Genomic DNA, 22,562 nt, shown 5'->3' with positions numbered 1-22,562 from the left:
TTCTCCAGAGGTAGATCTTTTAGGTTTTAGTTAAGTTTCCCCAAACATGGTGTGGGAATTTTTGAACCCTTGGGGCAGGACGGCCCCAGCAGTATTGTCTTCGTTGTATGTTGAGTCCTGCCAATCACAAGCCAAAATTTCTTCTGACTCTGGGACTAATGGAACACAGAAGAAGGCATCATCTAAGTCTAATACAGAATACTATGTCCTGGTGGATAGTAGAATGACCAGCAGGGTGTAGGAATTAGGAACTACTGGATATATATTCTTGGTGGCTTCACTGTCTGTCCTGACGTTCTTTACCAGGGACCCAGCAGCCCTCGGGGCTCTCGTGGGCAGGCCCCTTCCAGGATGTGGAGTTCACCTGGGCAGTTACCCAGCAGCCCACGGGGCTCTCGTGGTCAGGCCCCTACACGGGTATGGAGCTCACCTGGGCAGGCACCCAGCAAGCCTGGGCACACAGGAACCGTGCACATAGCCCTCATTGCAGAGCGCCCCCAGCCCACCTGTCGGTTGAGCTGACACAGAGCACCTCAGAGCAGGACTTGAACTAACAAACAGCAGCTCCGACGGGTCTGTGACCCAGGGCATCACTCTGTGCAGCCTCCCTCTGCCTGGTCTTCCAGAGGCTTCCACTGCAGCCGGGGCACCAGGCCTCTGTCTCCACCCGCCACCCCTCCTCTCCCTGACTTCTGGGTTCCTCTCCTTAATAGAGGGTTTTATTGAAGTTGTCTCCCACTCATGGGGCAGATAAATTGAATAGAAAACAAGCCAGGACTGAAGCCACTTGTCTCTCCTGACTCTCAGGAGCCCACACCTCTTCCTTGCACGGGGCTGGTGCAGCAAGGGCCATTTTCTGCAAATGTGAGCTGCTGAGGGGTGAGGATTGGCTGAGCCGGCGGGCCAGCCCTCCCCAGGTGTGCCTGGGTTGAGGTCAATATAAACACCGTTCCAGGCAGCAAGAGCCCCTGCAGCTGTGCCTGACGCCATATCCTCTGCCCCGTCAGCAGTGTCGGGGCTGGGCTGGTGGGAGGGAGTGAGGGGCCGTGGCTTTTTGGGTGGCCCGGTGTGAGTGGGGCTCTGCTGGACTTTCTGCAGGAGTTGCCAGGCTGCCACCTGCTAAAGAAGAGGATGTTTCACCCATACCTGCTGCTGGAATTGCTCGCCGGGCAGAGGTGAGGAAGGAAAAAAGCAGTGGGGGCCGGGACAGGAGGGGTATCTCAGGCGGGGAAGTGGAAAGCTTCCAGAAGAGCGTCTGGGTCCAGGACCATCCTGGCTGGCCTGCCGGCACCAAGTCGGCCTGCGTGCTGTCGCTGGTGTGGCTCCATGGCCCTTCCTGTAGGCTTTCAAGTCCTTGCACACATTCAGGTGTTTTACCTGGGAAGGGTGGGAACAGTTCAGCAGCAGCTGGCCTGGGGCTCAGCTCCTGTTTACTCACAGACGCCTCGGCACGGTCCCCCAGTTTTGCAATGAGGACGCTCCTTGCGGGGGGCCTGCTGGCTGCATGGGAGATGATTCCCCACCTGTGACCAACTTCAGACTTGTTTAACACTGGAGCAAGTGCCCTGGTAGGGTTTTCCTCTGTACAACTGGTGGGTTCTGATTTTTTTTCGTTTTCTTTTTTGGTTCAAGCTAGGGTTTATTCCTATTTTTTGTATTTATAGATATAAGCATGGAAATAATTCATTCATATAAATACAGCTTTGGGAAGGGAAGAACTTCTTTTTCTGTTTTATTTTTAAAATTTTATTTATTATTTTAATTTTTAAATTTTATTTTATTTGTTCTTTTATACAGCAGGTTCTTATTGGTTATCTATTTTATACATATAAGTGTGCACATGTGAATCCCAATCTCCCAATTCATCCCACCACCACCCTCACATGGCGTTCCCCCCTTGGTGTCCATAGGTTTGTTCTCTACCTCTGTGTCTCTATTTCTGCCCTGCAAACTGGTTCATCTGTACCATTTTTCTAGGTTCCACATATATGCATTAATATACAATATTTGTTTTTCTCTTTCTGACTTACTTCACTCTGTATGACAGTCTCTAGATCCATCAAGGTCTCTACAAATGACCCAATTTCATTCCTTTGTATGGCTGAGAAATACTCCATTTTATATATGTACCACATCTTTATCCATTCGCCTGTCTGTGGGCATTTAGGTGGCTTCCATTACCTGGCTATTGTAAATAGTGCTGCAATGAACATTGTGGTGAATGTTTCTGTTTGATTGATGGTTTTCTCTGGGTATATACCCACTAGTGGCATTGCTGGATCATATGGTAATTCTATTTTTAGATTTTTAAGGAACCTCCAGACTAGTCTCCATAGTGACTGAATCAATTTACATTCCCACCAATAGTGGAAGAGGGTTCCTTTTCTCCAGCCCTCTTCAGCATTTGTTGTTTGTAGATTTTCTGATGATGCCCATTCTAACAGGTGTGAAGTGATACCTCGTAGTTTTGATTTGCATTTCTCTAATTAGTGACGTTGAGCACCTTTTCATGTGCTTCTTGGCCATCTCTATGTCTTCCTGGAAGAAATGTGTATTTAGGTCTTCTGCCCATTTTTGTATTGGGTTGTTTGTTTTTTTAAATATTGAGCTGCAAGAGCTGTTTATTTATATTGGAGATTAATCCTTTGTCTGTTGGTTCATTTGCAAATATTTCTCCTATTCTGAGGGTTGTCTTTTCATCTTGTGTGTAGTTTCCTTTGCTTTGCAAAAGCTTTTACGTTTCATTAGGACCCATTTGTTTATTTTGTTTTTTATTCCGTTACTCTAGGAGGTGCATCAGAAAAGATCTTGTTGTGGTTTATGTCCGAGAATTCTTCCTATGTTTTCCTCTAAGTTTTATACTGTCCGGTCTTACATTAAGGTCTCTAATCCATTTTGAATTTATTTTTGTGTATGGTGTTAGGGAGTGTTCAAATTTCATTCTTTTACACGTAGCTGTCTAGTTTTCCCAGCACCACTGATTGAAGAGACTGTCTTTTATCCATTGTATAGTCTTGCCTCCTTTGTCATAGATTACTTGACCATAGGTGTGTAGGTTTATCTCTGGGCTTTCTTTTTTTTTTCTTTTACACCTTTATTGGTATGGAATTGCTTTACAATGGTGTGTTAGTTTCTGCTGTATAACAAAGTGAATCAGCTATACATATACAAATATCACACTGTTGTTGTTTTCTGAGAGAAACTCCAGGTCAAGTGATGGTCACCCGAGTCGTCCTGGGGGCCCGTTGACCCTGGTTGTCTCTCTGGAGGTTGGGGTTGGAGGGCCTCCTCACTTGAGGTCAGTGTGGCCACGGAGCGATCCCTGCGACTTCAGGGCATGGTGGGTGCTTAGGATCACCACGTGGGGTCCTTTTCCCTTAGGAGGGAGCTGGCCTTGTGGGCTGCTGATTTCCAGGTTTTTAGATACCCCCAGTACCCTGGCCGGATGGGGCGGCGGGCCAAGCCCTTGGTGACCGTAGCTTCTCCTACCTGGATGACATACTTGAGTTGTTACAGTTCAAGTGGTCCCAGTGTTTGCACTAATGCTCCAAGCGCGATTCACTTTTGACCGAGAATGTAAAGGTCAAAGGGTTTAGCTAAATTAGGGAGTTCCAGGGCAAGGGTCTGAAGAGACTGCTCTTTCCATTCTTGAAAGGCTGCTTCTGGATTCTATTCAAAAGGATCATCATCTATTCATGTCAGTGTTTCTTATAGAGGCCCAGCTATTAGACTGTAGTTAGGGATCCAGATGCAGCAAACCCCGGCCTCCCCAGGAACCCCTAAGCTGTCTTCTAGTTTTAGAAGGGGTAAGGCTGCAAATGGCTTCTTCCCTTTCCTGGGGTGGGCTTTTCCGACCTTCTGTGAGAATGCAGTCCAGGCAGGTTACCTTAGTCTGTGATATTTGAGCCTTTTTCTTGGGCACCTTCTATCCTTTCTTGGCTAGGTAGTTCAGAGGCCTCCTTAGTAGGGCTGGCGAGCAGAATGTGGTCTGCATATTGAAGGAAGGTTCCCTTCTCCAGAGGTAGATCTTTTAGGTTTTAGTTAAGTTTCCCCATAGACGGTGTGGGAATTTTGGAACCCTTGGGGCAGGACGGCCCCAGCAGTATTGTCTTCGTTGTATGTTGAGTCCTGCCAATCACAAGCCAAAATTTCTTGTGACTTTGGGACTAATGGAATACAGAAGAAGTCATCATCTAAGTCTAATACAGAATACCATGTCCTGGTGGATGGTAGAATGACCAGCAGGGTGTGGGAATTAGGATCTACTGGATGTATATTCTTGGTGGCTTCACTGACTGTCCTGACGTTCTTTACCAGGTACCCAGTAGCCCTCGGGGCTCTCGTGGTCGGGCCCCTTCCAGGATATGGAGCTCACCTGGGCAGTTACCCAGCAGCTCACGGGGCTCTCGTGGTCAGGCCCCTCCCAGGATATGGAGCTCACCTGGACAGGTACCCAGCAGCCCACGGGGCTCTCGTGGTCAGGCCCCTACACGGGTATGGAGCTCACCTGGGCAGGCACCCAGCAAGCCCGGGCACACAGGAACCGTGCACATAGCCCTCATTGCAGAGCGCCCCCAGCCCACCTGTCGGTTGAGCTGACACAGAGCACCTCAGAGCAGGACTTGAATTAACAAACAGCAGCTCCGACAGGTCTGTGACCCAGGGCATCACTCTGTGCAGCCTCCCTCTGCCTGATGTTCCAGAGGCTTCCACTGCAGCCGGGGCACCAGGCCTCTGTCTCCACCCACCACCCCTCCTCTCCCTGACTCCTGGGTTCCTCTCATTAGGAGAGGGTCCTCTTGAAGTTGTCTCCCACTCATGCGCCAGATAAAATGATTAAAATACAAGCCAGGGCTGCAGCCCCGTGTCTCTCCTGACTCTCAGGAGCCCACACCTGTTCCTTGTACGTGGCCGGCGCAGCAAGGGCCATTTTCTGCAAATGTGAGCTGCTGAGGGGTGAAGATTGGCTGAGCTGGCGGGCCAGCCCTCCCCAGGTGTGCCTGGGTTGAGGTCAATATAAACACCGTTCCAGGCAGCAAGAGCCCCTGCAGCTGTGCCTGACGCCATATCCTCTACCCTGTCAGCAGTGTCGGGGCTGGGCTGGTGGGAGGGAGTGAGGGGCCGTGGCTTTTTGGGTGGCCCGGTGTGAGTGGGGCTCTGCTGGACTTTCTGCAGGAGTTGCCAGGCTGCCACCTGCTAAAGAAGAGGATGTGTCACCCATACCTGCTGCTGGAATTGCTCGCCGGGCAGAGGTGAGGAAGGAAAAAAGCAGTGGGGGCCGGGACAGGAGGGTTATCTCAGGCGGGGAAGTGGAAAGCTTCCAGAAGAGCGTCTGGGGCCAGGACCATCCTGGCTGGCCTGCCGGCACCAAGTCGGCCTGCGTGCTGTCACTGGTGTGGCTCCACGGCCCTTCCTGTAGGCTTTCAAGTCCTTGCACACATTCAGGTGTTTTACCTGGGAAGGGTGGGAACAGTTCAGCAGCAGCTGGCCTGGGGCTCAGCTCCTGTTTACTCACAGACGCCTCGGCACGGTCCCCCAGCTTTGCAATGAGGACGCTCCTTGCGGGGGGCCTGCTGGCTGCATGGGAGATGATTCCCCACCTGTGACCAACTTCAGACTTGTTTAACACTGGAGCAAGTGCCCTGGTAGGGTTTTCCTCTGTACAACTGGTGGGTTCTGATTATTTTTGGTTTTCTTTTTTGGTTCAAGCTAGGGTTTATTCCTATTTTTTGTATTTATAGATATAAGCATGGAAATAATTCATTCATATAAATACAGCTTTGGGAAGGGAAGAACTTCTTTTTCTGTTTTATTTTTAAAATTTTATTTATTATTTTAATTTTTAAATTTTATTTTATTTGTTCTTTTATACAGCAGGTTCTTATTGGTTATCTATTTTATACATATAAGTGTGCACATGTGAATCCCAATCTCCCAATTCATCCCACCACCACCCTCACATGGCGTTCCCCCCTTGGTGTCCATAGGTTTGTTCTCTACCTCTGTGTCTCTATTTCTGCCCTGCAAACTGGTTCATCTGTACCATTTTTCTAGGTTCCACATATATGCATTAATATACAATATTTGTTTTTCTCTTTCTGACTTACTTCACTCTGTATGACAGTCTCTAGATCCATCAAGGTCTCTACAAATGACCCAATTTCATTCCTTCGTATGGCTGAGAAATACTCCATTTTATATATGTACCACATCTTTATCCATTCGCCTGTCTGTGGGCATTTAGGTGGCTTCCATTACCTGGCTATTGTAAATAGTGCTGCAATGAACATTGTGGTGAATGTTTCTGTTTGATTGATGGTTTTCTCTGGGTATATACCCACTAGTGGCATTGCTGGATCATATGGTAATTCTATTTTTAGATTTTTAAGGAACCTCCAGACTAGTCTCCATAGTGACTGAATCAATTTACATTCCCACCAATAGTGGAAGAGGGTTCCTTTTCTCCAGCCCTCTTCAGCATTTGTTGTTTGTAGATTTTCTGATGATGCCCATTCTAACAGGTGTGAGGTGATACCTCGTAGTTTTGATTTGCATTTCTCTAATTAGTGACGTTGAGCACCTTTTCATGTGCTTCTTGGCCATCTCTATGTCTTCTTGGAAGAAATGTGTATTTAGGTCTTCTGCCCATTTTTGTATTGGGTTGTTTGTTTTTTTAAATATTGAGCTGCAAGAGCTGTTTATTTATATTGGAGATTAATCCTTTGTCTGTTGGTTCATTTGCAAATATTTCTCCTATTCTGAGAGTTGTCTTTTCATCTTGTGTGTAGTTTCCTTTGCTTTGCAAAAGCTTTTACGTTTCATTAGGACCCATTTGTTTATTTTGTTTTTTATTCCGTTACTCTAGGAGGTGCATCAGAAAAGATCTTGTTGTGGTTTATGTCCGAGAATTCTTCCTATGTTTTCCTCTAAGTTTTATACTGTCCGGTCTTACATTAAGGTCTCTAATCCATTTTGAATTTATTTTTGTGTATGGTGTTAGGGAGTGTTCAAATTTCATTCTTTTACACGTAGCTGTCTAGTTTTCCCAGCACCACTGATTGAAGAGACTGTCTTTTATCCATTGTATAGTCTTGCCTCCTTTGTCATAGATTACTTGACCATAGGTGTGTAGGTTTATCTCTGGGCTTTCTTTTTTTTTTCTTTTACACCTTTATTGGTATGGAATTGCTTTACAATGGTGTGTTAGTTTCTGCTGTATAACAAAGTGAATCAGCTATACATATACAAATATCACACTGTTGTTGTTTTCTGAGAGAAACTCCAGGTCAAGTGATGGTCACCCGAGTCGTCCTGGGGGCCCGTTGACCCTGGTTGTCTCTCTGGAGGTTGGGGTTGGAGGGCCTCCTCACTCGAGGTCAGTGTGTCCACGGAGCGATCCCTGCGACTTCAGGGCATGGTGGGTGCTTAGGATCACCACGTGGGGTCCTTTTCCCTTAGGAGGGAGCTGGCCTTGTGGGCTGCTGATTTCCAGGTTTTTAGATACCCCCAGTACCCTGGCCGGATGGGGCGGCGGGCCAAGCCCTTGGTGACCGTAGCTTCTCCTACCTGGATGGCATACTTGAGTTGTTACAGTTCAAGTGGTCCCACTGTTTGCACTAATGCTCCAAGGGCGATTCACCTTCGACCGAGAATGTAAAAGTGAAAGGGTTTAGCTAAATTAGGGAGTTCCAGGGCAAGGGTCTGAAGTGACTGCTCTTTCCATTCTTGAAAGGCTGCTTCTGGATTCTATTCAAAAGGATCATCATCTATTCGTGTCAGTGTTTCTTATAGAGGCCCAGCTATTAGACTGTAGTTAGGGATCCAGATGCAGCAAACCCCGGCCTCCCCAGGAACCCCTAAGCTGTCTTCTAGTTTTAGAAGGGGTAAGGCTGCAAATGGCTTCTTCCCTTTCCTGGGGTGGGCTTTTCCGACCTTCTGTGAGAATGCAGTCCAGGCAGGTTACCTTAGTCTGTGATATTTGAGCCTTTTTCTTGGGCACCTTCTATCCTTTCTTGGCTAGGTAGTTCAGAGGCCTCCTTAGTAGGGCTGGTGAGCAGAATGTGGTCTGCATATTGAAGGAAGGTTCCCTTCTCCAGAGGTAGATCTTTTAGGTTTTAGTTAAGTTTCCCCATAGACGGTGTGGGAATTTTGGAACCCTTGGGGCAGGACGGCCCCAGCAGTATTGTCTTCGTTGTATGTTGAGTCCTGCCAATCACAAGCCAAAATTTCTTCTGACTCTGGGACTAATGGAACACAGAAGAAGGCATCATCTAAGTCTAATACAGAATACCATGTCCTGGTGGATGGTAGAATGACCAGCAGGGTGTGGGAATTAGGATCTACTGGATGTATATTCTTGGTGGCTTCACTGACTGTCCTGACGTTCTTTACCAGGTACCCAGTAGCCCTCGGGGCTCTCGTGGTCGGGCCCCTTCCAGGATATGGAGCTCACCTGGGCAGTTACCCAGCAGCTCACGGGGCTCTCGTGGTCAGGCCCCTCCCAGGATATGGAGCTCACCTGGACAGGTACCCAGCAGCCCACGGGGCTCTCGTGGTCAGGCCCCTACACGGGTATGGAGCTCACCTGGGCAGGCACCCAGCAAGCCCGGGCACACAGGAACCGTGCACATAGCCCTCATTGCAGAGCGCCCCCAGCCCACCTGTCGGTTGAGCTGACACAGAGCACCTCAGAGCAGGACTTGAACTAACAAACAGCAGCTCTGACGGGTCTGTGACCCTGGGCATCACTCTGTGCAGCCTCCCTCTGCCTGGTCTTCCAGAGGCTTCCACTGCAGCCGGGGTACCAGGCCTCTGTCTCCACCCGCCACCCCTCCTCTCCCTTACTTCTGGGCTCCTCTCCTTAATAGAGGGTTTTATTGAAGTTGTCTCCCACTCATGGGGCAGATAAATTGAATAGAAAACAAGCCAGTGCTGCAGCCCCTTGTCTCTCCTGACTCTCAGGAGCCCACACCTCTTCCTTGTACGTGGCCGGTGCAGCAAGGGCCATTTTCTGCAAATGTGAGCCGCTGAGGGGTGAGGATTGGCTGAGCCGGCGGGCCAGCCCTCCCCAGGTGTGCCTGGGTTGAGGTCAATATAAACACCGTTCCAGGCAGCAAGAGCCCCTGCAGCTGTGCCTGACGCCATATCCTCTGCCCCGTCAGCAGTGTCGGGGCTGGGCTGGTGGGAGGGAGTGAGGGGCCGTGGCTTTTTGGGTGGCCCGGTGTGAGTGGGGCTCTGCTGGACTTTCTGCAGGAGTTGCCAGGCTGCCACCTGCTAAAGAAGAGGATGTTTCACCCATACCTACTGCTGGAATTGCTCGCCGGGCAGAGGTGAGGAAGGAAAAAAGCAGTGGGGGCCGGGACAGGAGGGGTATCTCAGGCAGGGAAGTGGAAAGCTTCCAGAAGAGCATCTGGGGCCAGGACCATCCTGGCTGGCCTGCCGGCACCAAGTCGGCCTGCGTGCTGTCGCTGGTGTGGCTCCATGGCCCTTCCTGTAGGCTTTCAAGTCCTTGCACACATTCAGGTGTTTTACCTGGGAAGGGTGGGAACAGTTCAGCAGCAGCTGGCCTGGGGCTCAGCTCCTGTTTACTCACAGACGCCTCGGCACGGTGCCCCAGCTTTGCAATGAGGACGCGCCTTGCGGGGGGCCTGCTGGCTGCATGGGAGATGATTCCCCACCTGTGACCAACTTCAGACTTGTTTAACACTGGAGCAAGTGCCCTGGTAGGGTTTTCCTCTGTAGAACTGGTGGGTTCTGATTATTTTTGGTTTTCTTTTTTGGATCAAGCTAGGGTTTATTCCTATTTTTTGTATTTATAGATATAAGCATGGAAATAATTCATTCATATAAATACAGCTTTGGGAAGGGAAGAACTTCTTTTTCTGTTTTATTTTTTAAATTTTATTTATTATTTTAATTTTTAAATTTTATTTTATTTGTTCTTTTATACAGCAGGTTCTTATTGGTTATCTATTTTATACATATAAGTGTGCACATGTGAATCCCAATCTCCCAATTCATCCCACCACCACCCTCACATGGCGTTCCCCCCTTGGTGTCCATAGGTTTGTTCTCTACCTCTGTGTCTCTATTTCTGCCCTGCAAACTGGTTCATCTGTACCATTTTTCTAGGTTCCACATATATGCATTAATATACAATATTTGTTTTTCTCTTTCTGACTTACTTCACTCTGTATGACAGTCTCTAGATCCATCAAGGTCTCTACAAATGACCCAATTTCATTCCTTCGTATGGCTGAGAAATACTCCATTTTATATATGTACCACATCTTTATCCATTCGCCTGTCTGTGGGCATTTAGGTGGCTTCCATTACCTGGCTATTGTAAATAGTGCTGCAATGAACATTGTGGTGAATGTTTCTGTTTGATTGATGGTTTTCTCTGGGTATATACCCACTAGTGGCATTGCTGGATCATATGGTAATTCTATTTTTAGATTTTTAAGGAACCTCCAGACTAGTCTCCATAGTGACTGAATCAATTTACATTCCCACCAATAGTGGAAGAGGGTTCCTTTTCTCCAGCCCTCTTCAGCATTTGTTGTTTGTAGATTTTCTGATGATGCCCATTCTAACAGGTGTGAGGTGATACCTCGTAGTTTTGATTTGCATTTCTCTAATTAGTGACGTTGAGCACCTTTTCATGTGCTGCTTGGCCATCTCTATGTCTTCTTGGAAGAAATGTGTATTTAGGTCTTCTGCCCATTTTTGTATTGGGTTGTTTGTTTTTTTAATATTGAGCTGCATGAGCTGTTTATTTATATTGGAGATTAATCCTTTGTCTGTTGGTTCATTTGCAAATATTTCTCCTATTCTGAGAGTTGTCTTTTCATCTTGTGTGTAGTTTCCTTTGCTTTGCAAAAGCTTTTACGTTTCATTAGGACCCATTTGTTTATTTTGTTTTTTATTCCGTTACTCTAGGAGGTGCATCAGAAAAGATCTTGTTGTGGTTTATGTCCGAGAATTCTTCCTATGTTTTCCTCTAAGTTTTATACTGTCCGGTCTTACATTAAGGTCTCTAATCCATTTTGAATTTATTTTTGTGTATGGTGTTAGGGAGTGTTCAAATTTCATTCTTTTACACGTAGCTGTCTAGTTTTCCCAGCACCACTGATTGAAGAGACTGTCTTTTATCCATTGTATAGTCTTGCCTCCTTTGTCATAGATTACTTGACCATAGGTGTGTAGGTTTATCTCTGGGCTTTCTTTTTTTTTTCTTTTACACCTTTATTGGTATGGAATTGCTTTACAATGGTGTGTTAGTTTCTGCTGTATAACAAAGTGAATCAGCTATACATATACAAATATCACACTGTTGTTGTTTTCTGAGAGAAACTCCAGGTCAAGTGATGGTCACCCGAGTCGTCCTGGGGGCCCGTTGACCCTGGTTGTCTCTCTGGAGGTTGGGGTTGGAGGGCCTCCTCACTCGAGGTCAGTGTGTCCACGGAGCGATCCCTGCGACTTCAGGGCATGGTGGGTGCTTAGGATCACCACGTGGGGTCCTTTTCCCTTAGGAGGGAGCTGGCCTTGTGGGCTGCTGATTTCCAGGTTTTTAGATACCCCCAGTACCCTGGCCGGATGGGGCGGCGGGCCAAGCCCTTGGTGACCGTAGCTTCTCCTACCTGGATGGCATACTTGAGTTGTTACAGTTCAAGTGGTCCCAGTGTTTGCACTAATGCTCCAAGGGCGATTCACTTTCGACCGAGAATGTAAAGGTCAAAGGGTTTAGCTGAATTAGGGAGTTCCAGGGCAAGGGTCTGAAGTGATGTCTCTTTCCATTCTTGAAAGGCTGCTTCTGGATTCTATTCAAAAGGATCATCATCTATTCGTGTCAGTGTTTCTTATAGAGGCCCAGCTATTAGACTGTAGTTAGGGATCCAGATGCAGCAAACCCCGGCCTCCCCAGGAACCCCTAAGCTGTCTTCTAGTTTTAGAAGGGGTAAGGCTGCAAATGGCTTCTTCCCTTTCCTGGGGTGGGCTTTTCCGACCTTCTGTGAGAATGCAGTCCAGGCAGGTTACCTTAGTCTGTGATATTTGAGCCTTTTTCTTGGGCACCTTCTATCCTTTCTTGGCTAGGTAGTTCAGAGACCTCCTTAGTAGGGCTGGCGAGCAGAATGTGGTCTGCATATTGAAGGAAGGTTCCCTTCTCCAGAGGTAGATCTTTTAAGTTTTAGTTAAGTTTCCCCATAGACGGTGTGGGAATTTTGGAACCCTTGGGGCAGGACGGCCCCAGCAGTATTGTCTTCGTTGTATGTTGAGTCCTGCCAATCACAAGCCAAAATTTCTTGTGACTTTGGGACTAATGGAATACAGAAGAAGTCATCATCTAAGTCTAATACAGAATACCATGTCCTGGTGGATGGTAGAATGACCAGCAGGGTGTGGGAATTAGGATCTACTGGATGTATATTCTTGGTGGCTTCACTGACTGTCCTGACGTTCTTTACCAGGTACCCAGTAGCCCTCGGGGCTCTCGTGGTCGGGCCCCTTCCAGGATATGGAGCTCACCTGGGCAGTTACCCAGCAGCTCACGGGGCTCTCGTGGTCAGGCCCCTCCCAGGATATGGAGCTCACCTGGACAGGTACCCAGCAGCCCACGGGGCTCTCGTGGTCAGGCCCCTACACGGGTATGGAGCTCACCTGGGCAGGCACCCAGCAAGCCCGGGCACACAGGAACCGTGCACATAGCCCTCATTGCAGAGCGCCCCCAGCCCACCTGTCGGTTGAGCTGACACAGAGCACCTCAGAGCAGGACTTGAACTAACAAACAGCAGCTCTGACGGGTCTGTGACCCTGGGCATCACTCTGTGCAGCCTCCCTCTGCCTGGTCTTCCAGAGGCTTCCACTGCAGCCGGGGTACCAGGCCTCTGTCTCCACCCGCCACCCCTCCTCTCCCTTACTTCTGGGCTCCTCTCCTTAATAGAGGGTTTTATTGAAGTTGTCTCCCACTCATGGGGCAGATAAATTGAATAGAAAACAAGCCAGTGCTGCAGCCCCTTGTCTCTCCTGACTCTCAGGAGCCCACACCTCTTCCTTGTACGTGGCCGGTGCAGCAAGGGCCATTTTCTGCAAATGTGAGCCGCTGAGGGGTGAGGATTGGCTGAGCCGGCGGGCCAGCCCTCCCCAGGTGTGCCTGGGTTGAGGTCAATATAAACACCGTTCCAGGCAGCAAGAGCCCCTGCAGCTGTGCCTGACGCCATATCCTCTGCCCCGTCAGCAGTGTCGGGGCTGGGCTGGTGGGAGGGAGTGAGGGGCCGTGGCTTTTTGGGTGGCCCGGTGTGAGTGGGGCTCTGCTGGACTTTCTGCAGGAGTTGCCAGGCTGCCACCTGCTAAAGAAGAGGATGTTTCACCCATACCTACTGCTGGAATTGCTCGCCGGGCAGAGGTGAGGAAGGAAAAAAGCAGTGGGGGCCGGGACAGGAGGGGTATCTCAGGCAGGGAAGTGGAAAGCTTCCAGAAGAGCATCTGGGGCCAGGACCATCCTGGCTGGCCTGCCGGCACCAAGTCGGCCTGCGTGCTGTCGCTGGTGTGGCTCCATGGCCCTTCCTGTAGGCTTTCAAGTCCTTGCACACATTCAGGTGTTTTACCTGGGAAGGGTGGGAACAGTTCAGCAGCAGCTGGCCTGGGGCTCAGCTCCTGTTTACTCACAGACGCCTCGGCACGGTGCCCCAGCTTTGCAATGAGGACGCGCCTTGCGGGGGGCCTGCTGGCTGCATGGGAGATGATTCCCCACCTGTGACCAACTTCAGACTTGTTTAACACTGGAGCAAGTGCCCTGGTAGGGTTTTCCTCTGTAGAACTGGTGGGTTCTGATTATTTTTGGTTTTCTTTTTTGGATCAAGCTAGGGTTTATTCCTATTTTTTGTATTTATAGATATAAGCATGGAAATAATTCATTCATATAAATACAGCTTTGGGAAGGGAAGAACTTCTTTTTCTGTTTTATTTTTTAAATTTTATTTATTATTTTAATTTTTAAATTTTATTTTATTTGTTCTTTTATACAGCAGGTTCTTATTGGTTATCTATTTTATACATATAAGTGTGCACATGTGAATCCCAATCTCCCAATTCATCCCACCACCACCCTCACATGGCGTTCCCCCCTTGGTGTCCATAGGTTTGTTCTCTACCTCTGTGTCTCTATTTCTGCCCTGCAAACTGGTTCATCTGTACCATTTTTCTAGGTTCCACATATATGCATTAATATACAATATTTGTTTTTCTCTTTCTGACTTACTTCACTCTGTATGACAGTCTCTAGATCCATCAAGGTCTCTACAAATGACCCAATTTCATTCCTTCGTATGGCTGAGAAATACTCCATTTTATATATGTACCACATCTTTATCCATTCGCCTGTCTGTGGGCATTTAGGTGGCTTCCATTACCTGGCTATTGTAAATAGTGCTGCAATGAACATTGTGGTGAATGTTTCTGTTTGATTGATGGTTTTCTCTGGGTATATACCCACTAGTGGCAATGCTGGATCATATGGTAATTCTATTTTTAGATTTTTAAGGAACCTCCAGACTAGTCTCCATAGTGACTGAATCAATTTACATTCCCACCAATAGTGGAAGAGGGTTCCTTTTCTCCAGCCCTCTTCAGCATTTGTTGTTTGTAGATTTTCTGATGATGCCCATTCTAACAGGTGTGAGGTGATACCTCGTAGATTTGATTTGCATTTCTCTAATTAGTGACGTTGAGCACCTTTTCATGTGCTTCTTGGCCATCTCTATGTCTTCTTGGAAGAAATGTGTATTTAGGTCTTCTGCCCATTTTTGTATTGGGTTGTTTGTTTTTTTAATATTGAGCTGCATGAGCTGTTTATTTATATTGGAGATTAATCCTTTGTCTGTTGGTTCATTTGCAAATATTTCTCCTATTCTGAGAGTTGTCTTTTCATCTTGTGTGTAGTTTCCTTTGCTTTGCAAAAGCTTTTATGTTTCATTAGGACCCATTTGTTTATTTTGTTTTTTATTCCGTTACTCTAGGAGGTGCATCAGAAAAGATCTTGTTGTGGTTTATGTCCGAGAATTCTTCCTATGTTTTCCTCTAAGTTTTATACTGCCCGGTCTTACATTAAGGTCTCTAATCCATTTTGAATTTATTTTTGTGTATGGTGTTAGGGAGTGTTCAAATTTCATTCTTTTACACGTAGCTGTCTAGTTTTCCCAGCACCACTGATTGAAGAGACTGTCTTTTATCCATTGTATAGTCTTGCCTCCTTTGTCATAGATTACTTGACCATAGGTGTGTAGGTTTATCTCTGGGCTTTCTTTTTTTTTTCTTTTACACCTTTATTGGTATGGAATTGCTTTACAATGGTGTGTTAGTTTCTGCTGTATAACAAAGTGAATCAGCTATACATATACAAATATCACACTGTTGTTGTTTTCTGAGAGAAACTCCAGGTCAAGTGATGGTCACCCGAGTCGTCCTGGGGGCCCGTTGACCCTGGTTGTCTCTCTGGAGGTTGGGGTTGGAGGGCCTCCTCACTCGAGGTCAGTGTGTCCACGGAGCGATCCCTGCGACTTCAGGGCATGGTGGGTGCTTAGGATCACCACGTGGGGTCCTTTTCCCTTAGGAGGGAGCTGGCCTTGTGGGCTGCTGATTTCCAGGTTTTTAGATACCCCCAGTACCCTGGCCGGATGGGGCGGCGGGCCAAGCCCTTGGTGACCGTAGCTTCTCCTACCTGGATGGCATACTTGAGTTGTTACAGTTCAAGTGGTCCCAGTGTTTGCACTAATGCTCCAAGGGCGATTCACTTTCGACCGAGAATGTAAAGGTCAAAGGGTTTAGCTGAATTAGGGAGTTCCAGGGCAAGGGTCTGAAGTGATGTCTCTTTCCATTCTTGAAAGGCTGCTTCTGGATTCTATTCAAAAGGATCATCATCTATTCGTGTCAGTGTTTCTTATAGAGGCCCAGCTATTAGACTGTAGTTAGGGATCCAGATGCAGCAAACCCCGGCCTCCCCAGGAACCCCTAAGCTGTCTTCTAGTTTTAGAAGGGGTAAGGCTGCAAATGGCTTCTTCCCTTTCCTGGGGTGGGCTTTTCCGACCTTCTGTGAGAATGCAGTCCAGGCAGGTTACCTTAGTCTGTGATATTTGAGCCTTTTTCTTGGGCACCTTCTATCCTTTCTTGGCTAGGTAGTTCAGAGACCTCCTTAGTAGGGCTGGCGAGCAGAATGTGGTCTGCATATTGAAGGAAGGTTCCCTTCTCCAGAGGTAGATCTTTTAAGTTTTAGTTAAGTTTCCCCATAGACGGTGTGGGAATTTTGGAACCCTTGGGGCAGGACGGCCCCAGCAGTATTGTCTTCGTTGTATGTTGAGTCCTGCCAATCACAAGCCAAAATTTCTTGTGACTTTGGGACTAATGGAATACAGAAGAAGTCATCATCTAAGTCTAATACAGAATACCATGTCCTGGTGGATGGTAGAATGACCAGCAGGGTGTGGGAATTAGGATCTACTGGATGTATATTCTTGGTGGCTTCACTGACTGTCCTGACGTTCTTTACCAGGTACCCAGTAGCCCTCGGGGCTCTCGTGGTCGGGCCCCTTCCAGGATATGGAGCTCACCTGGGCAGTTACCCAGCAGCTCACGGGGCTCTCGTGGTCAGGCCCCTCCCAGGATATGGAGCTCACCTGGACAGGTACCCAGCAGCCCACGGGGCTCTCGTGGTCAGGCCCCTACACGGGTATGGAGCTCACCTGGGCAGGCACCCAGCAAGCCCGGGCACACAGGAACCGTGCACATAGCCCTCATTGCAGAGCGCCCCCAGCCCACCTGTCGGTTGAGCTGACACAGAGCACCTCAGAGCAGGACTTGAACTAACAAACAGCAGCTCTGACGGGTCTGTGACCCTGGGCATCACTCTGTGCAGCCTCCCTCTGCCTGGTCTTCCAGAGGCTTCCACTGCAGCCGGGGTACCAGGCCTCTGTCTCCACCCGCCACCCCTCCTCTCCCTTACTTCTGGGCTCCTCTCCTTAATAGAGGGTTTTATTGAAGTTGTCTCCCACTCATGGGGCAGATAAATTGAATAGAAAACAAGCCAGTGCTGCAGCCCCTTGTCTCTCCTGACTCTCAGGAGCCCACACCTCTTCCTTGTACGTGGCCGGTGCAGCAAGGGCCATTTTCTGCAAATGTGAGCCGCTGAGGGGTGAGGATTGGCTGAGCCGGCGGGCCAGCCCTCCCCAGGTGTGCCTGGGTTGAGGTCAATATAAACACCGTTCCAGGCAGCAAGAGCCCCTGCAGCTGTGCCTGACGCCATATCCTCTGCCCCGTCAGCAGTGTCGGGGCTGGGCTGGTGGGAGGGAGTGAGGGGCCGTGGCTTTTTGGGTGGCCCGGTGTGAGTGGGGCTCTGCTGGACTTTCTGCAGGAGTTGCCAGGCTGCCACCTGCTAAAGAAGAGGATGTTTCACCCATACCTACTGCTGGAATTGCTCGCCGGGCAGAGGTGAGGAAGGAAAAAAGCAGTGGGGGCCGGGACAGGAGGGGTATCTCAGGCAGGGAAGTGGAAAGCTTCCAGAAGAGCATCTGGGGCCAGGACCATCCTGGCTGGCCTGCCGGCACCAAGTCGGCCTGCGTGCTGTCGCTGGTGTGGCTCCATGGCCCTTCCTGTAGGCTTTCAAGTCCTTGCACACATTCAGGTGTTTTACCTGGGAAGGGTGGGAACAGTTCAGCAGCAGCTGGCCTGGGGCTCAGCTCCTGTTTACTCACAGACGCCTCGGCACGGTGCCCCAGCTTTGCAATGAGGACGCGCCTTGCGGGGGGCCTGCTGGCTGCATGGGAGATGATTCCCCACCTGTGACCAACTTCAGACTTGTTTAACACTGGAGCAAGTGCCCTGGTAGGGTTTTCCTCTGTAGAACTGGTGGGTTCTGATTATTTTTGGTTTTCTTTTTTGGATCAAGCTAGGGTTTATTCCTATTTTTTGTATTTATAGATATAAGCATGGAAATAATTCATTCATATAAATACAGCTTTGGGAAGGGAAGAACTTCTTTTTCTGTTTTATTTTTTAAATTTTATTTATTATTTTAATTTTTAAATTTTATTTTATTTGTTCTTTTATACAGCAGGTTCTTATTGGTTATCTATTTTATACATATAAGTGTGCACATGTGAATCCCAATCTCCCAATTCATCCCACCACCACCCTCACATGGCGTTCCCCCCTTGGTGTCCATAGGTTTGTTCTCTACCTCTGTGTCTCTATTTCTGCCCTGCAAACTGGTTCATCTGTACCATTTTTCTAGGTTCCACATATATGCATTAATATACAATATTTGTTTTTCTCTTTCTGACTTACTTCACTCTGTATGACAGTCTCTAGATCCATCAAGGTCTCTACAAATGACCCAATTTCATTCCTTCGTATGGCTGAGAAATACTCCATTTTATATATGTACCACATCTTTATCCATTCGCCTGTCTGTGGGCATTTAGGTGGCTTCCATTACCTGGCTATTGTAAATAGTGCTGCAATGAACATTGTGGTGAATGTTTCTGTTTGATTGATGGTTTTCTCTGGGTATATACCCACTAGTGGCAATGCTGGATCATATGGTAATTCTATTTTTAGATTTTTAAGGAACCTCCAGACTAGTCTCCATAGTGACTGAATCAATTTACATTCCCACCAATAGTGGAAGAGGGTTCCTTTTCTCCAGCCCTCTTCAGCATTTGTTGTTTGTAGATTTTCTGATGATGCCCATTCTAACAGGTGTGAGGTGATACCTCGTAGATTTGATTTGCATTTCTCTAATTAGTGACGTTGAGCACCTTTTCATGTGCTTCTTGGCCATCTCTATGTCTTCTTGGAAGAAATGTGTATTTAGGTCTTCTGCCCATTTTTGTATTGGGTTGTTTGTTTTTTTAATATTGAGCTGCATGAGCTGTTTATTTATATTGGAGATTAATCCTTTGTCTGTTGGTTCATTTGCAAATATTTCTCCTATTCTGAGAGTTGTCTTTTCATCTTGTGTGTAGTTTCCTTTGCTTTGCAAAAGCTTTTATGTTTCATTAGGACCCATTTGTTTATTTTGTTTTTTATTCCGTTACTCTAGGAGGTGCATCAGAAAAGATCTTGTTGTGGTTTATGTCCGAGAATTCTTCCTATGTTTTCCTCTAAGTTTTATACTGCCCGGTCTTACATTAAGGTCTCTAATCCATTTTGAATTTATTTTTGTGTATGGTGTTAGGGAGTGTTCAAATTTCATTCTTTTACACGTAGCTGTCTAGTTTTCCCAGCACCACTGATTGAAGAGACTGTCTTTTATCCATTGTATAGTCTTGCCTCCTTTGTCATAGATTACTTGACCATAGGTGTGTAGGTTTATCTCTGGGCTTTCTTTTTTTTTTCTTTTACACCTTTATTGGTATGGAATTGCTTTACAATGGTGTGTTAGTTTCTGCTGTATAACAAAGTGAATCAGCTATACATATACAAATATCACACTGTTGTTGTTTTCTGAGAGAAACTCCAGGTCAAGTGATGGTCACCCGAGTCGTCCTGGGGGCCCGTTGACCCTGGTTGTCTCTCTGGAGGTTGGGGTTGGAGGGCCTCCTCACTCGAGGTCAGTGTGTCCACGGAGCGATCCCTGCGACTTCAGGGCATGGTGGGTGCTTAGGATCACCACGTGGGGTCCTTTTCCCTTAGGGGGGAGCTGGCCTTGTGGGCTGCTGATTTCCAGGTTTTAAGATACCCCCAATACCCTGGCCGGATGGGGCGGTGGGCCAAGCCCTTGGTGACCGTAGCTTCTCCTACCTGGATGGCATACTTGAGTTGTTACAGTTCAAGTGGTCCCAGTGTTTGCACTAATGCTCCAAGGACGATTCACCTTCGACCGAGAATGTAAAAGTGAAAGGGTTTAGCTAAATTAGGGAGTTCCAGGGCAAGGGTCTGAAGAGACTGCTCTTTCCATTCTTGAAAGGCTGCTTCTGGATTCTATTCAAAAGGATCATCATCTATTCGTGTCAGTGTTTCTTATAGAGGCCCAGCTATTAGACTGTAGTTAGGGATCCAGATGCAGCAAACCCCGGCCTCCCCAGGAACCCCTAAGCTGTCTTCTAGTTTTAGAAGGGGTAAGGCTGCAAATGGCTTCTTCCCTTTCCTGGGGTGGGCTTTTCCGACCTTCTGTGAGAATGCAGTCCAGGCAGGTTACCTTAGTCTGTGATATTTGAGCCTTTTTCTTGGGCACCTTCTATCCTTTCTTGGCTAGGTAGTTCAGAGACCTCCTTAGTAGGGCTGGCGAGCAGAATGTGGTCTGCATATTGAAGGAAGGTTCCCTTCTCCAGAGGTAGATCTTTTAGGTTTTAGTTAAGTTTCCCCATAGACGGTGTGGGAATTTTGGAACCCTTGGGGCAGGACGGCCCCAGCAGTATTGTCTTCGTTGTATGTTGAGTCCTGCCAATCACAAGCCAAAATTTCTTGTGACTTTGGGACTAATGGAATACAGAAGAAGTCATCATCTAAGTCTAATACAGAATACCATGTCCTGGTGGATGGTAGAATGACCAGCAGGGTGTGGGAATTAGGATCTACTGGATGTATATTCTTGGTGGCTTCACTGACTGTCCTGACGTTCTTTACCAGGTACTCAGTAGCCCTCGGGGCTCTCGTGGTCGGGCCCCTTCCAGGATATGGAGCTCACCTGGGCAGTTACCCAGCAGCTCACGGGGCTCTCGTGGTCAGGCCCCTCCCAGGATATGGAGCTCACCTGGACAGGTACCCAGCAGCCCACGGGGCTCTCGTGGTCAGGCCCCTACACGGGTATGGAGCTCACCTGGGCAGGCACCCAGCAAGCCCGGGCACACAGGAACCGTGCACATAGCCCTCATTGCAGAGCGCCCCCAGCCCACCTGTCGGTTGAGCTGACACAGAGCACCTCAGAGCAGGACTTGAACTAACAAACAGCAGCTCTGACGGGTCTGTGACCCTGGGCATCACTCTGTGCAGCCTCCCTCTGCCTGGTCTTCCAGAGGCTTCCACTGCAGGCAGGGCACCAGGCCTCTGTCTCCACACGCCACCCCTCCTCTCCCTGACTTCTGGGTTCCTCTCCTTAATAGAGGGTTTTATTGAAGTTGTCTCCCACTCATGGGGCAGATATATTGAATAGAAAACAAGCCAGGACTGCAGCCCCTTGTCTCTCCTGACTCTCAGGAGCCCACACCTCTTCCTTGTACGTGGCCGGTGCAGCAAGGGCCATTTTCTGCAAATGTGAGCCGCTGAGGGGTGAGGATTGGCTGACTCGGCAGGCCAGCCCTCCCCAGGTGTGCCTGGGTTGAGGTCAATATAAACACCGTTCCAGGCAGCAAGAGCCCCTGCAGCTGTGCCTGACGCCATATCCTCTGCCCCGTCAGCAGTGTCGGGGCTGGGCTGGTGGGAGGGAGTGAGGGGCCGTGGCTTTTTGGGTGGCCCGGTGTGAGTGGGGCTCTGCTGGACTTTCTGCAGGAGTTGCCAGGCTGCCACCTGCTAAAGAAGAGGATGTTTCACCCATACCTGCTGCTGGAATTGCTCGCCAGGCAGAGGTGAGGAAGGAAAAAAGCAGTGGGGTCCGGGACAGGAGGGGTATCTGAGGCAGGGAAGTGGAAAGCTTCCAGAAGAGTGTCTGGGACCACGACCATCCTCCTGGCCTGCCGGCACCAAGTCGGCCTGCGTGCTGTCACTGGTGTGGCTCCACGGCCCTTCCTGTAGGCTTTCAAGTCCTTGCACACATTCAGGTGTTTTACCTGGGAAGGGTGGGAACAGTTCAGCAGCAGCTGGCCTGGGGCTCAGCTCCTGTTTACTCACAGACGCCTCGGCACGGTCCCCCAGCTTTGCCATGAGGACGCTCCTTGCAGGGGGGTTGCTGGCTGCATGGGAGATGATTCCCCACCTGTGGCCAACTTCAGAATTGTTTACCACTGGAGCAAGTGTAGGGTTTTCCTCTGTAGAACTGGTGGGTTCTGAATTTTTTTCCTTTTTTCTTTTTTGGTTTAAGGTAGGTTTTATTCCTATTTTTTGTATTTATAGATATAAGTATGGAAATAATTGATTCATATAAATACACCTTTGGGAAGGGAGGAACTTCTTTTTCTGTTTTATTTTTTAAATTTTATTTATTTTATTTTTTTATTTTGTTTTTTTATACAGCAGGTTCTTATTTTTTATCTATTTTATACTTATAAATGTATACGTGTCAATCCCAATCTCCCAATTCATCCCACCACCACCCCTACACCGCTTCCCCCCTTGGTGTCCTTAGGTTTGTTCTCTACCTCTGTGTCTCTATTTCTGCCCTGCAAACCGGTTCATCTGTACCATTTTTCTAGGTTCCACATACATGCAGTAATATACAATATTTGTTTTTCTCTTTCTGACTTACTTCACTCTGTATGACAGTCTCTGGATCCATCAACGTCTCTACAAATGACCCAATTTCCTTCCTTTTTATGGCTGAGAAACATTCCATTTTATACATGTACCACATCTTTATCCGTTCATCTGTCTGTGGGCATTTAAGTTGCTTCCATTACCTGGCTATTGTAAATAGT

At 48.0% G+C, this 22,562-nt stretch overlaps 1 protein-coding gene across 3 annotated transcripts; it reads left to right on the top strand.

Annotated features, from left to right (window-relative positions):
• Nucleotides 1-873: 873 nt before the first annotated feature.
• LOC308620703 (uncharacterized protein) lies at nt 874-9,307 on the top strand. Of its 3 annotated transcripts, none has more exons than XM_081240611.1 (4): nt 874-1,175; nt 4,318-4,449; nt 5,176-5,252; nt 8,395-8,999. In XM_081240611.1, the coding sequence occupies exons 2-4, from the start codon at nt 4,365-4,367 to the stop codon at nt 8,674-8,676; spliced, it is 444 nt and encodes a 147-aa protein (XP_081096737.1). In that variant the 5' UTR covers nt 874-1,175; nt 4,318-4,364; the 3' UTR covers nt 8,677-8,999. The 3 variants fall into 3 exon arrangements, with proteins under 3 accessions (XP_081096737.1, XP_081096738.1, XP_081096736.1); XM_081240612.1 differs by lacking the exon at nt 874-1,175 and adding an exon at nt 9,253-9,307 and having other exon boundaries at nt 3,744-4,449; nt 8,395-8,526; XM_081240610.1 differs by lacking the exon at nt 874-1,175 and having other exon boundaries at nt 3,744-4,449.
• Nucleotides 9,308-22,562: the final 13,255 nt, after the last annotated feature.

The sequence above is a fragment of the Mesoplodon bidens genome (assembly GCF_964165515.1).
Source record: "Mesoplodon bidens genome assembly, chromosome: 7".
Classification (NCBI taxonomy): domain Eukaryota; kingdom Metazoa; phylum Chordata; class Mammalia; order Artiodactyla; family Ziphiidae; genus Mesoplodon; species Mesoplodon bidens.
The sequence above is the reverse complement of the archived record's forward strand: the minus strand, read 5'-3'. Positions and strand labels throughout refer to the sequence as shown.

Excerpts from the sequence above, each read along its gene's own strand:
- LOC308620703 (XM_081240611.1), top strand. The coding sequence starts at position 4,365 with ATGGAGCTCACCTGGGCAGTTACCCAGCAGCTCACGGGGCTCTCGTGG. Across the intron at positions 4,450-5,175 it reads TATGGAGCTCACCTGGACAG|GAGTTGCCAGGCTGCCACCT; the intron begins GTACCCAGCAGC and ends GACTTTCTGCAG. Across the intron at positions 5,253-8,394 it reads GAATTGCTCGCCGGGCAGAG|GTACCCAGTAGCCCTCGGGG; the intron begins GTGAGGAAGGAA and ends GTTCTTTACCAG.